At 49.2% G+C, this 11,651-nt stretch overlaps 1 protein-coding gene across 1 annotated transcript in view; it reads right to left on the bottom strand.

The window, feature by feature from the left end:
• Positions 1-7,426, bottom strand: part of SIAH3 (siah E3 ubiquitin protein ligase family member 3) — a 51,335-nt gene extending 43,909 nt beyond the window's left edge. Inside the window, exon 1 of the mRNA XM_009880983.1 lies at positions 7,292-7,426. Coding sequence (XP_009879285.1) covers positions 7,292-7,426 — 135 coding nt within the window. The remainder of the gene's footprint in view (positions 1-7,291) is intronic.
• Between the last annotated feature and the right edge of the window lie 4,225 nt (positions 7,427-11,651).

The following is an 11,651-nucleotide window of genomic DNA, read 5'->3' as shown; positions in this document are numbered from 1 at the left end:
AGCAGGAGGGAAAAAAGGCCAAAATTAGGTTATTCAATGGCAGATGAGGGGAATCTTCTGCTTTAAGACTTTGGTATAGTGTGGAATGGGCATGATGAGGAGGAACAATAGCACAGAAGAAAAGGTACTTAATGAAAAGAGACAAGCTATGGAAAGAAAGAAAAATATCGCAGTCTGATAAAGCGTTTAACGTCTCAACATCCGTGCTTTTCATTTCTAAATACAGCACGTGCATACAGAGGTGGCCTGGGAAGTTGCTGCCACGTTCAGCCAGAGTGGAGAGTTCAGGCCCACACTCTCCAGGCTCCATCAGAAGTTAGACCCAGATCAACTCACCCCTGTTGTAAAAATCACACCATAAGCAGGACCAGCATATTAACCTAAACTCTTTCAGCTCTCCAAAGGAATTCTCTCCTTTTTTGGTGGCTCATATGCTTCCCGGCATCCACCTCCATCACCTCCAAGGAGGATTCATGGCTCTGCACCGCGCTGTGCCACGCCATGCCATGTGTGCCAGTGCCAATACCACTGAGAGGTGTTGAGGGCAGCCCATCACGGTGATCGCTCCCATGGTCATCGCTCCCACCACACCAGGGGGGCAGCAGCCCCCACCACCCCAGCCTCGTGCAGCCAGAAGAGCATTGCTGTGTCCTCCCACACTCCTCACTGCCTCACTCAGTTCCCAGTACATCTGGGTAAAGATTGTCCTCCCTCCCACCACCCTGTGAAATTATTGCAAGATTCGCAGTTTTTCCCTCTTCTGTACCAGGCTGAGAGATGTTGATTGCCTGTTGTGATGGGAAGGTTTTGAGGGTGCTGGGGGGACCCAAAGTCTCATGTCTGAGCCAAGGAGAACAAGGATTATGGTCTTTCTATGGTGTAGGAAGCACTGAAGCCCCAGGGAGACAGAGCACAGCCACAGCAGCTCCCTTCCTTTGCTTTATTGGAGCTCTCGGGATCTGCTGTTCTTCCTTTAAGCTTGATTTTTTGGATTACTTAAGAACCTCCGATTGTCTCTGAGGAAAAAGGAAGTTTCTCAGTGCCCCCCAGCTAAGTGTGCTGGGCGTTCTTTGATACCGGGACAGCATCTTAATGATTAAACAAGAATTTATACTCTCTGTATACTCTGTGAATTCTGACTCGAAGGCAAAATTCACGATGCTTGGGAACCTGGCCTGGGACTTTTTAACATCTGAGCCTTGCAGGACCCTATTCAGTGCTTGTCTTCTCTACTTGGACACCCAGCAAAGTGTGCTAATTAACGCCAGTTGTGGGAATGTCTGGGGGTGAGTTACGTCTGCTGAGAAGCAGACTGAGACCTCACCACTCATTTCGTGTCATCAAGGCTGATACTAAAACATCCCTTTTTCCTCCACACCCCATGTGTTAGCCACAGCAACTGCTTTGGAAAAGCATTTCTCCCGAGGGAGGTATCTGGGCCGGTTTTGGCTAACCCAGAGGGCTGCACTGAGAAATTTGTGATATCCTGAGCTGTATCAGAATGGGAGGATTACAAAGTGATATGTGGCGGTGTCTGAAGGCTACTCCTCACCCTGCTGTCAAACACCCTGTCAAGGGGAGTGGCATTTCTCTAATATTATAATAATGGCACTGTCCCCCATTGGTAACATCCGAGTTGAAATGTCCTGTGACCAGGTTGGGTTTATTATTGAAATTCACCCTCAAAATCAAATGTCAATCAAAAAAGGAAAGGACTTGATGCTTACCCACACTATCCCATCTCTGGAGTTGTAGCATTACAGGCAGTGCCAGTTAACAGCGGTAATTAATTTTCCACAGCGGTTTTGGGGCAGGAGATGGGGAGAAGGAAGGCAGAGAGCATTATTGCAGAAACTTATGAGACAGCGGTTCTTCTCCTCCCTCTCCCTCTGCCGAGGAGACGTTGTAATTGTTATTCTGGGAGACCGCGCTGAAGCTCGGAGCTGCCCTGCTTTGCAGCACACTTGGAGGGAAGCCCATGCTGCCCTGCTCGCCTGCACCATGGTGCCGTGGGTTGTGCCGGTGTGTGGGTCTGTGGGCTCAAGGTTAATGGGTTATGGGAGAAGAGAGCTCCCGGGACCAAACAGTGGCAGCGGCGGGTGGAGACCCTCCTCGGGGAGAGCTGCCGGAGCGTGCTCTGCCTCCCCTCCACTGAGCATCACTATGGTCGTGTCTACTGGTGGCTGTGGACACACAGATGGAGGCTCCCAGGGTGCTCGCGGTCAGATTGGTTTCCAGTTTTGCCCACTGAAAGCCCTTCAAACAGAAGCAGGGCTGAAGGAGGGGGCAGCAAAGCAGCGCTGCTTGCTGCCGCCCGCATCCCTACAAAAGGATTTGAAAGGCTGCAGTGCCCAGTGCTCACACAGCCCTGTCCCGCAGCTGGGATGGGACACAGGCACCTTGGCAGGAGCCTGGGTTTGCAGGCAGCAGGGGGTTTCGCAGCCCCTCTCTCACGATCCTGCTGGATATTGGGGCCAAACACCACTTGGGCTCCCCAAAGCACAGCCCTGCATGGGAGATTTGAGGGTGTCTGGGCTGAGATGGTGGTGGAGGATGGGGGGTTGTTAGCAGCAGGTTTCAGAGTCTCTCTCCTCCCTTGCACCAAATAAAGAAAGAAATCTCATGGGGATAGAATGCCCCCTAGCACTTTAATCCTGCTGGGGATAAAGTGGATTACAATGCTATTTGGCTGGCCACTGTGCGCAGAGCCAAACTGTTATAACAGGACTCAAATCCCTTCCCTAACTCAGAGCAGATTTGCTCCTTGCTTTAAAAAATAGCTAAAAGACAGCTTGGCCCCATAAACCACGCTACGACCCTTTTTCAATAAAGGTTGAACTATTTACACCCTCCTTTAAATACGCTTCTTTTCATAATTCAGCGAGTACCTCTAAGTCCTACAGAGCTGGGGAAAAGTGGTTTTTACAAGAACATTGTAAAAACACTTTTTTTACTCTTTACAAGAACATTTTTCACACTCTTCAAAGAGTTAAAGTGGCATTTTAAAAAGCCAGTAACTCCTTGAAGGAAGAGGATCTGCTTTACCTGGCTGTATGCAGTGCTTTGCGAAGCATCGGCACCTGGCTGAGCTGTGATTGCCCTGCAGTCCCCTGCTGCGTACGCCTGTTTTTTGGGGCAGGGACCGATGCCAGCTAAGGAGCGAGGACACAGCTGCCCATCTTCACCTTCTCTCCAGAGTGCAATTAGTGGTGCTGGGGAGAATTGCTATTAAGAGGGGGAAAATGCAGAGGAATTCACTGAGCTTTATCTCCACCGGGACCAGCAAGCCCTGCTCGTTCCTTCCATGCACACGGAGCGCCTTAAAACTTTCCCTGCCCGCTGGGGCCTGCAGCCCCCTACCCGCTGGGGCCTGCAGCCAGCAGAATAAGCGGTGCTCCTCTAATTAATATGGCCTTGGAGGGGGCAGCCACTTTTCTGAGGAGCTCCGTTGCCTGGATGTGCCTTTCCAAAGGGAGACGTCAGGGCGACTGTACGCTTGAAGGAAGACAGGTTACAAAGTAATGCATATAATATGATTGAGAGTGAAGGTGACCTATAGAAGTGCGGTAAATATGTGGTTTTCTCTGCTTGGCAAGTGAATTTTGATCCCAGCGTAGCGCTGCATCATAAGGTGCTGCTGCCGTGCCGGGGAAAGCTTGTGGGTGTACAAAGGGCAGAAAGCGGCAAGAAGGACAAAGAGGCTCCAAAACAACCCCCCCACCCTATTCATACCCCTGCCAAACCGGCGACATGGAGGAGGACAGTTGCAAAATTGTCTTTTCCTTGTTTAGAGCTGCCTGTGTCAGCCTGTTGTGCACAGGGAAAATAGCAGCAGATCAACAGAGGTGTCTGTGCTGACACCCTTACCATCTTCTCCTTTAAGATAAACGGAATCACTCATCAGCTTTCCCAGTTAATGAGCCTTTCAGTGGTAAGAAAGACCCAGGTTTCTTTCTAAATGTGTGTTTCTCTGCCAATCTCCAGGCCTCCCCTAAAGGAAGAGGTAAGTGATGAACTCTGGTCATGGTCAGAGGTCCGGACTGTGATTGCGGTGACAGTGTGCTGACATACCTTTGCTGGAGGCCCACCTTGGTCTAGCTATGGGTCTTATGACAGCAGAAGCTGGTGCAACTTTTCCCTGGAGGGGACCTGGGCTCCCTTGCCCTCTGCTGCTCCCTAAGTGCTTTACGTGATACCAAATCTCTGACACACATACCTGATCACCAGTCATGGGTCCTTGGGGTGGGCTGGGTCCCACCACCATCCCTGAGCACTCCCCTGGGTGGAAGGAGCAAGAATAGAGGTCCTGCTGCAATTTCACTTTAATGGAGTTATGCGCGTTGGCACTGATTGAGGACCTGACCTATGTGAGGGATGTCAACGTGCATAATCACACCAGAATGTGATGCCTGTCATTTATCATTTGCACCAATCAGCCAGGAGCCCCCTCACTCAGGTGCTGTGGAGATACGGAATAAAAGAATCCCTTTGCAAAGAGCTTATGATTTTGGAGTAACATTTAAGCCTTGAAGGAAAGGGAGAGAAATTATATTGGTCCTAGCCCTTATTTCCAACAGGCTTGTATTCATCGACTGCGAACCTTAATACAGTTTTCACTCCACTTGTCAATTGTTAAAGATAGATTTGGGGGCTGTCAACAAAATGTTACAGTTGAAATGACCCAGACAGAAATAATAGACTATGAAATATCAAAGTAGTCATAATACTGTAAACCACCATGGAGGACTACATTCGGCCCTTTCATTTTTAATGGTCCCTAAGATGTTGTTTGGCATATGGGGCAGACTGGGGGGGATTTCTCGGTCCCAGCTTGAGAAGTGTCTGTGCCAGGTTGCTGGAGGCAGCAGCCACAACCTCCTTGTGCATCCCTGGAGGGGAAACATGCACCCTGAGAAGCAGGTTTATCTGACTTGTCTTTGACACTAGCTTTTGGACAATGTGCCTTGCCAGATGCAGTTGACCACCTGTCCACCACCAGGCAAGAGCCAGTAGGGCGATGTGTCTCACGTGGAGACAGTTGGCGTTGGCCCACAGGCTCCTACCACTCACTGGTGCTGGAGGGCAGGCACCAGTAGAGTCGTGCTGGGCACAAAGGGGTTCGACCCACCCATCTCTTCTGGGTGCTGGCACAAAGCAGTGGTGCATTCCTTACAGTGCTGGTGGGAAACCAAACTAAACACCTTGAGAGTGGATCAGTGCTAAAGCCCACCATATTTACACGGCTGGATGTGAGCTCAGTAACTCAGGAGCATCTTCAAAGTGTATTTCACTTTACAGTCAGAAGGGTTTTTTCAGAGCAGAAAGGTTTCTTGTCAGCTTGTCCCATCTGCCTGATGTCACAACAGGTCCATGTGGGATAACACTTCTCACTGCAACCCTACCATGGGAGCAATTCCCACTGAGGTCAAGATGATTCTCAGTGGGGCTTCACTGACACGTCGGACCTTTTCCTAGAGGTTCCCATTTGTTTCCAAGACTGTTTTGCAGCCAGTGCCTACTTTAAAGAGCTGCCAAGACAGTACCGAGATTACTCATCTCTCTACAGGGCTTATTGTCTGAGCAGTGAAGAGCTTGGCCATGTGAGATTTTAATACACAAAAATGCTCTATATGTTTAACAGAAAGGAACAGAAGCATCAACTGGTTTTGGTACATTCAAGTTAAAATGCTGCAGCTCGTACAACAGCAAATCTGCAACTCAAGAGCATCTGAAATGATAAATTCAGGTCTAGTCCTAGATACTAGTGGAGCAGTCAGTGGACACCCCTCTGTGCACTTATGGGACCTCATCAGACTGTGCCACTAGCACTGAAATTGTATTGTGACCTTCAATACCCTTTTTTCTGCTCAGTTTTTTTTTTTTAATAATTAAAATTATAGATGAAAGTAGCAGGAGACAGTCGCATAAAAGGGGTCGAGCACAGAAGCATTCATTTACAAAATCTCCCCATGCACTTAGGAACGCAGCTATTTCTTTTATCCATTTGGACAGCCAGACCCTTTCACAGAATGACACAGCTGTGGGTTTTTTAAATAGCTCGTATCGGCGGAGGAGCGCGATGTTGGGAGAGCTGACCCGGCACCCACGCAGTCCATCCCCTGGGAGTGCCTGCCCCGGCCAGCAACGCTCTCGAGGTTGAGCACGGCTTTGCGAGGAAATCCTCCCGGAGCTGGTGCCCTGCTAGAAACAACCTCTCCCTGCCTGAGACTGGAAATATAACTGCAGGAAATCTGCCTTTCTTTGAGGGGGGCATGCTGCTCTGAAGAGGGATTTACCCCTTCAGCAGACCTCCCGGGACCCCGCAGCTGGGGAAAGATGCTCCCTGCAGCTCCTCCGAGTACCTCACAGGGACCCCAGCAGAGACAGAGATAAGTTGTCCTGAATTCATTTCATTTCTGAGCTTGTGTCGGGCTAGTGGAGCAGCATCGTAAGTCAGGTCCACAAGGACTTCCCACAAAGCAGGAGTCACTTTGTTAAAGTTGGTCATTCACTACCGTGACAAAGTAATTAAAGCCTCCCAGTGGCTTTCTCCCCCTGCTGCTCCTTCTCTTTGTGCAAACATCAGGGCTCTGGCATAGACGGAGCTGTTGACACTTTGTCAGTGAAAATCCAGAACTGTGCAAGTAAGAAAAATGCTTTATGGGGACTATAAATAGTTTTGCATTAAGGCAAATGTATTCTCCCACCTAAAATAGATTCACCTTGCAAACAGCTTAAGGACACTTCCAGCGCCAGAGCAATGCTTTCAGACTCCCCTCAGGAGACAGAAACAGCCTTTTTTTCCCCAAAAAAGCAAACAAGACCAGCAGCCGGAGACCCCTGTGCTGCTGTCCCCCCTCTTCCTGCTCCCCACAGCTGGGCAGCAGCCGGCTGTGCCTGGGAGACCACCCAGAGTCCTTCCACCAAAAAGGGTCAATAACTCGTCCAACTAACTTTTCCAATCTTTTTTTTTTTCCCAGGTGCTTTGCAACACGCGTGCTCATTACACGGGTGAAAGGGACAAGGAAACTTTGGGGAAGGGGGAGCAGCGACTTCCCACGATTGCTTGGAGCAGCAGATTGCTTCTCCTTCGCTCCGAAGGGAACCGTGCAGGAAGACAATGCAAACATCCTCTCTGCCAGGGCTGCAATGTGTTAACAGCACTCTCCCCTCGCTGCCAGAGCATCATTTCATTCCCTGCGGAGAAACACCGGTGGTGGTGGTGGTGGTGGTGGCGGCGGCGAGGGAAAGTCGAGAAGATGTCAGAAGAGAAAAAATATTTTTAACTCACCTTTAGGCTGTGCGTTGGGTTGACGACGCAGACAAGTTGCCCGGCAGCTGAGAAAACCCTCTTTGCCTTGTAGTGCTGAAACCGCAGGTGAATAAGATCTAACACAGCCCCAAAGCACTGGGTGAAGAAAAGCATCACAACTTTTGGCGTTTGCTGCCGCCGCTGCCGCGGCCGCTGCGCTGCTCCGGCTGCTGCGGCTCCTGCTGCTGCTGGCGGTGGGCAGGGGAAGCAGCGAAGGAGCCCCTGAGTCCTTGAGCCCGGGGAGGGAGCGGAGAGCAGTCGGCGAGAGCTACGCTCCGGCACAGCTTAGTATGCCTTCATATTCATCATCAAAATAAGACGGGAAGAGGCTTGCAGCAGCGGGGCGGCCAATGGAAAGGACAGAAATGTTATCCTTGAGGTCCGGAGGCAGCCAATAACGGATGCCTCCCCTCCAGAAACTCCCTGATGAATTGAGCCTGGTGGAGAATGTATTATTGAACATTACCATACATCAGCACGTTGCATTTATCTTGTGATTACAGCCAGTCATATGTAAGGCTGTGGAGATATGCAGGCAAAATTGATTACTTAACATCTCCATTTATTAATTGCCTTAATTTAACAAAAGAGCGCTCAGATATCAAAGCTAAATGTAAGGCGTGGGGAAGAAACCCACCAGTGAAACTGTCAGAAAGTAGCAAAAATAGATTAAGTAGACTATGTTTTACTGAGAGAGAAAAATCAAATATGCAGAGAGTTACAGTTCCTCTCAGGGGTTAAGCAGAAGTAAAGCTCGCTATATAAATAGATTCACGTCTGTGCATTTGCAGGCTTCGATTTGGATTTTCACCGCTCTGAAGTTTTCTAAATGTTATATTTATTCTGCTACTTCACAAGGGTCCCAGCATGCAAGTAACATTTCCCCCCACCGCTAAAAATAGGAGAGGTCAGGTCTGTGGTGTAACTTGGAATAACTCCATTTAAAGTCAGAGATGTTTTCCTGATTTACCCTCGCCGGTGGATCAGGTCCGCTGGACACAGTAATTACTGGCTGCTGGAACTATGAGAGCATAAAAAGGCACAGAGCATGCTTCTAAAAATAATGAAATACATGATGCATGAGAGCACACACACAGAGCAACTTGCACTGAGGGAAAAGTGGCTTCTAAATCAACAGAATAATTAAACATGCAGAAGGCTCTTGCTTGTCATTCATCTGCATATCGGTGGGCAGGAAATTAGTAATTAGCCATTAGATCGTCCTAGGCATTAAAAAGGAATTAGGGAAGTGCAAGGAAAATAACATGCTTTTGCGTGTTATTACCAGTGCGTATCTCTGTTGGTGGGCAGGGATCCTTCTCGAGCCATTGAGTCTCATTAAACTTGAGTCCCCATAACCAGGTTTTCCGGGAGGTGACTGCGCCAAAGCAGCCAAGGGAATCAGAAAGCACATTCATTTCACGGGACAATCCTGTGTGATATGTTGCTCTGCTTGTTAATAAATCAAAGAGGGTTAATTTAATTAGCTCTCTGCCAGGACTTCCTATCAGGGTGCTATTTAGGCTTGCTAGCTAAGTACTCAGATGGCTTATTTAGCCTTGGTAATCCTTTTTCCCTTCAAAGCAGAGCAGATAAAAGTAGCTTTTTTTTTTTTTTTTTTTTTTTTTTATTGCTTCTTTTTAAACGTGAGCCCAGCGCTGGGGGTGAGGCTCGTGCCCCAGTAGAGCATGGGCTTCAGCCTGGGACTGGATTGTCACAACTGCCTCTTCCTAAATCAATACTGCAATACTGGCTCTGCCAGACTGCAGAGAGCTGTGCGGAAAAAAGAAAAACAACAAACAAACAACAAAAAAACAACATAAAAAAAACCTGAGTAGATAAATAAGTGGGATATTGTGAATGCTAGAACAGCTGACGACACAATCCCCCTCCAAAAAAACATTAAAGACAGGAGGAGTATGTATCTCTCAGTTCTTAACATTTGCTTGTAAATGAGAGCGGGAGATAATTTTTGCAGTGCTGAGAGACACTTGGAGAATATTTTCAGACAGACTTGAAGACAAGTGAGTGAATTGATTTGCTTAAATGTATCCTTTTCTCTGTTCCCAAAGTAACTGCGAGCATCCAGCTATTTATTATTTATTTCTCACCGATTTGTAGTTGGTAGCTGCACAAACACTTTATGCCAGCAAATTACAGTCTGCAAGTTACCAGCGCAAGTATTCTGCCATCAAAGCCTTAAATGAGCAAAAGATGCTTGTTATTTACATTGATTATCACCAACTAAAGTCACTGGGGTTTTTTTGTGCTTGACTGATTGACTCAACTGAACGTGTAGCTTAGGGGGCAGGACCGGTGGGCAGCAGAGATGGCACCCCTCACCCCTGCCATCCAGCCAGCCTCGGGGCTCTGGCAGTGCCACGGTCCAACCCCCTCTGAGACCCAGCTTCCTTCCCTGGGGGGGCAAGAGAGTTGTCCCTGATCCCACAGCTGCAGGGGGACATCACCTAAATATTCAACCTGGCCGCTGAGCTGGTATACAAAAAGGGTTGTCGTTCTTGCAAAGAATAAGACCACCTTCAAAGAGTCGGCAAGGGACCTCTCTGGTGCCCAAATCCCTGTATGCAGCTGCGCCTGTCTTGCTTTCTACACGTGACTTTCTGAGGAGCAGCTCCCCGCCAGCAATATTTGTGAAAAAGGATGAAAACAAGCGCTCAGTGCATCTGAAGGTAACTCCTTCCCAGAGCGTGAGTTCACGTTTGTGGCGATACTTTGGCCCATATTTTTTGTGTCCTGGGACCCGCATGCAGCACCTGCTTCACTGCGTTTCAACACGACTTCGCACCGGCTTGCCGGGGGACCCTAAATCTGCCGAGCCACAGCAGCCAGCCGTGCACACAGCTTCACTTGCAAGCACAAGCTCAGCAGCATGGTCTGGTGCTGGGGCGTGAATCCGGGTCTTTCTTCTGCTTTTGCACATGGGGGCTCTTAACCAGCGTAACCCCATTAATTCGAGTTTGCGGTGCTCTTATCAAGGCTTGGGAATGTAAGGTCTGCTGCCCTGCCGGGCCTCAAACCATGGACCGGGTCCTCAATGGCTTTATTTAGCTCTGTGGATGCAGCCAGAGAGAGGAGGAACAAGTCCACGTGCAAGGGGCACTGGGCAAATCCCATTCAACTGCTGGTTGCAAATTTCTGACAACTGTAGCCATTATTTCCAAGATAGTTAATTCTGTAACATGCAAGTAGGATGTGGCAAAAGGCCATAGGCTAAATTGTCTTTAGGATCCAGATTCTGCCAAATTAGCAGCTCTAGCGGCATCACCGTAGTACCCATGGGGTTACAATGCTCTGGCAGCTCAGCTGCTGATGCAGCTGCATTAGTTTAGCGACATAATAGGATCGGCTAGACTTAAAAACTGGCTGCAGCAGTGCTAGCTTTCTGGTTTGCCGGCTTTTCTTTCAGTTGGAGATGCTGAGGTGAAAGGGAAACACTTGTGGGAAACCTACTGGTGTCCGGGCACCGTGCGACTTGGCAGGACAACAACCTGGGAGGTGCATCGCTTAGTCCAAACCCAACATTAAATTGCAGGGCTTGGGTTTCTGATGGATTTCTTTATCTTTCTGACTGGGCACTTTTGGGGGTCACCTTCCTACGTGCTGCTGTCTCTCCCTTCCTGCCCTGTCAGACACCACAGGCATAGTAAACCCAAGTTCCTTCTCACCTCCACCTGTATATCTTGCTGATGTCCACAGGATGATTCCCATGCTGACGGCACCAGGCTGCCCTCCATTACCAACAGCCATAGGGGAGACCTAACGTGCCCCAGACAACACCAGCACTAGTCTTTATCCCAAGGACAGGAGAGGCAGATGCTGTTCGGCACATCGTGAGTATCCATTCAGGCAGCTTACCAGCCTGCTTGCACGGCCATGTTTCTGACTGCTGGTAGGATTTCTGGCAGATCTGGCTGATACGGGACGTACTCTGGTCCCACTATTTATATTTCCTTGAGGAAGTAGCCAGGCCAAGCTAACCTGCAGCTGCCCTCTAGCAGGGACAGCCCACATGGGCGCCTTGGGGCAGGGAAGGATGCCTTTTATGCCCTCAGCCCTGCCTTTTAGGGGTGCTAGCTGCCTATTTAAACAGGTCACTGCCCCCATCTAGCTAAGGTTTAAGTCCATTTTCTGTCTGGCCAGGGGCTGGAGGAGCAGGGTCCATGCCAACTAGGCACCTCTCCTGTGACTGCCTGCATCTGAGTGCATCAGCCCTCCTCCCTTTACAGTCATGGGGGGAGTAGGATGTCAGGGAGTTTTCTGCACCCTTTGGATGAAAACTTAGTGTATGGAGCTTCATCTGCTTTCCTGGGTCTTGCGG

The sequence above is a fragment of the Charadrius vociferus genome, unplaced genomic scaffold (genome assembly GCF_000708025.1).
Source record: "Charadrius vociferus isolate BGI_N301 unplaced genomic scaffold, ASM70802v2 scaffold210, whole genome shotgun sequence".
Classification (NCBI taxonomy): domain Eukaryota; kingdom Metazoa; phylum Chordata; class Aves; order Charadriiformes; family Charadriidae; genus Charadrius; species Charadrius vociferus.
The sequence above is the reverse complement of the archived record's forward strand: the minus strand, read 5'-3'. Positions and strand labels throughout refer to the sequence as shown.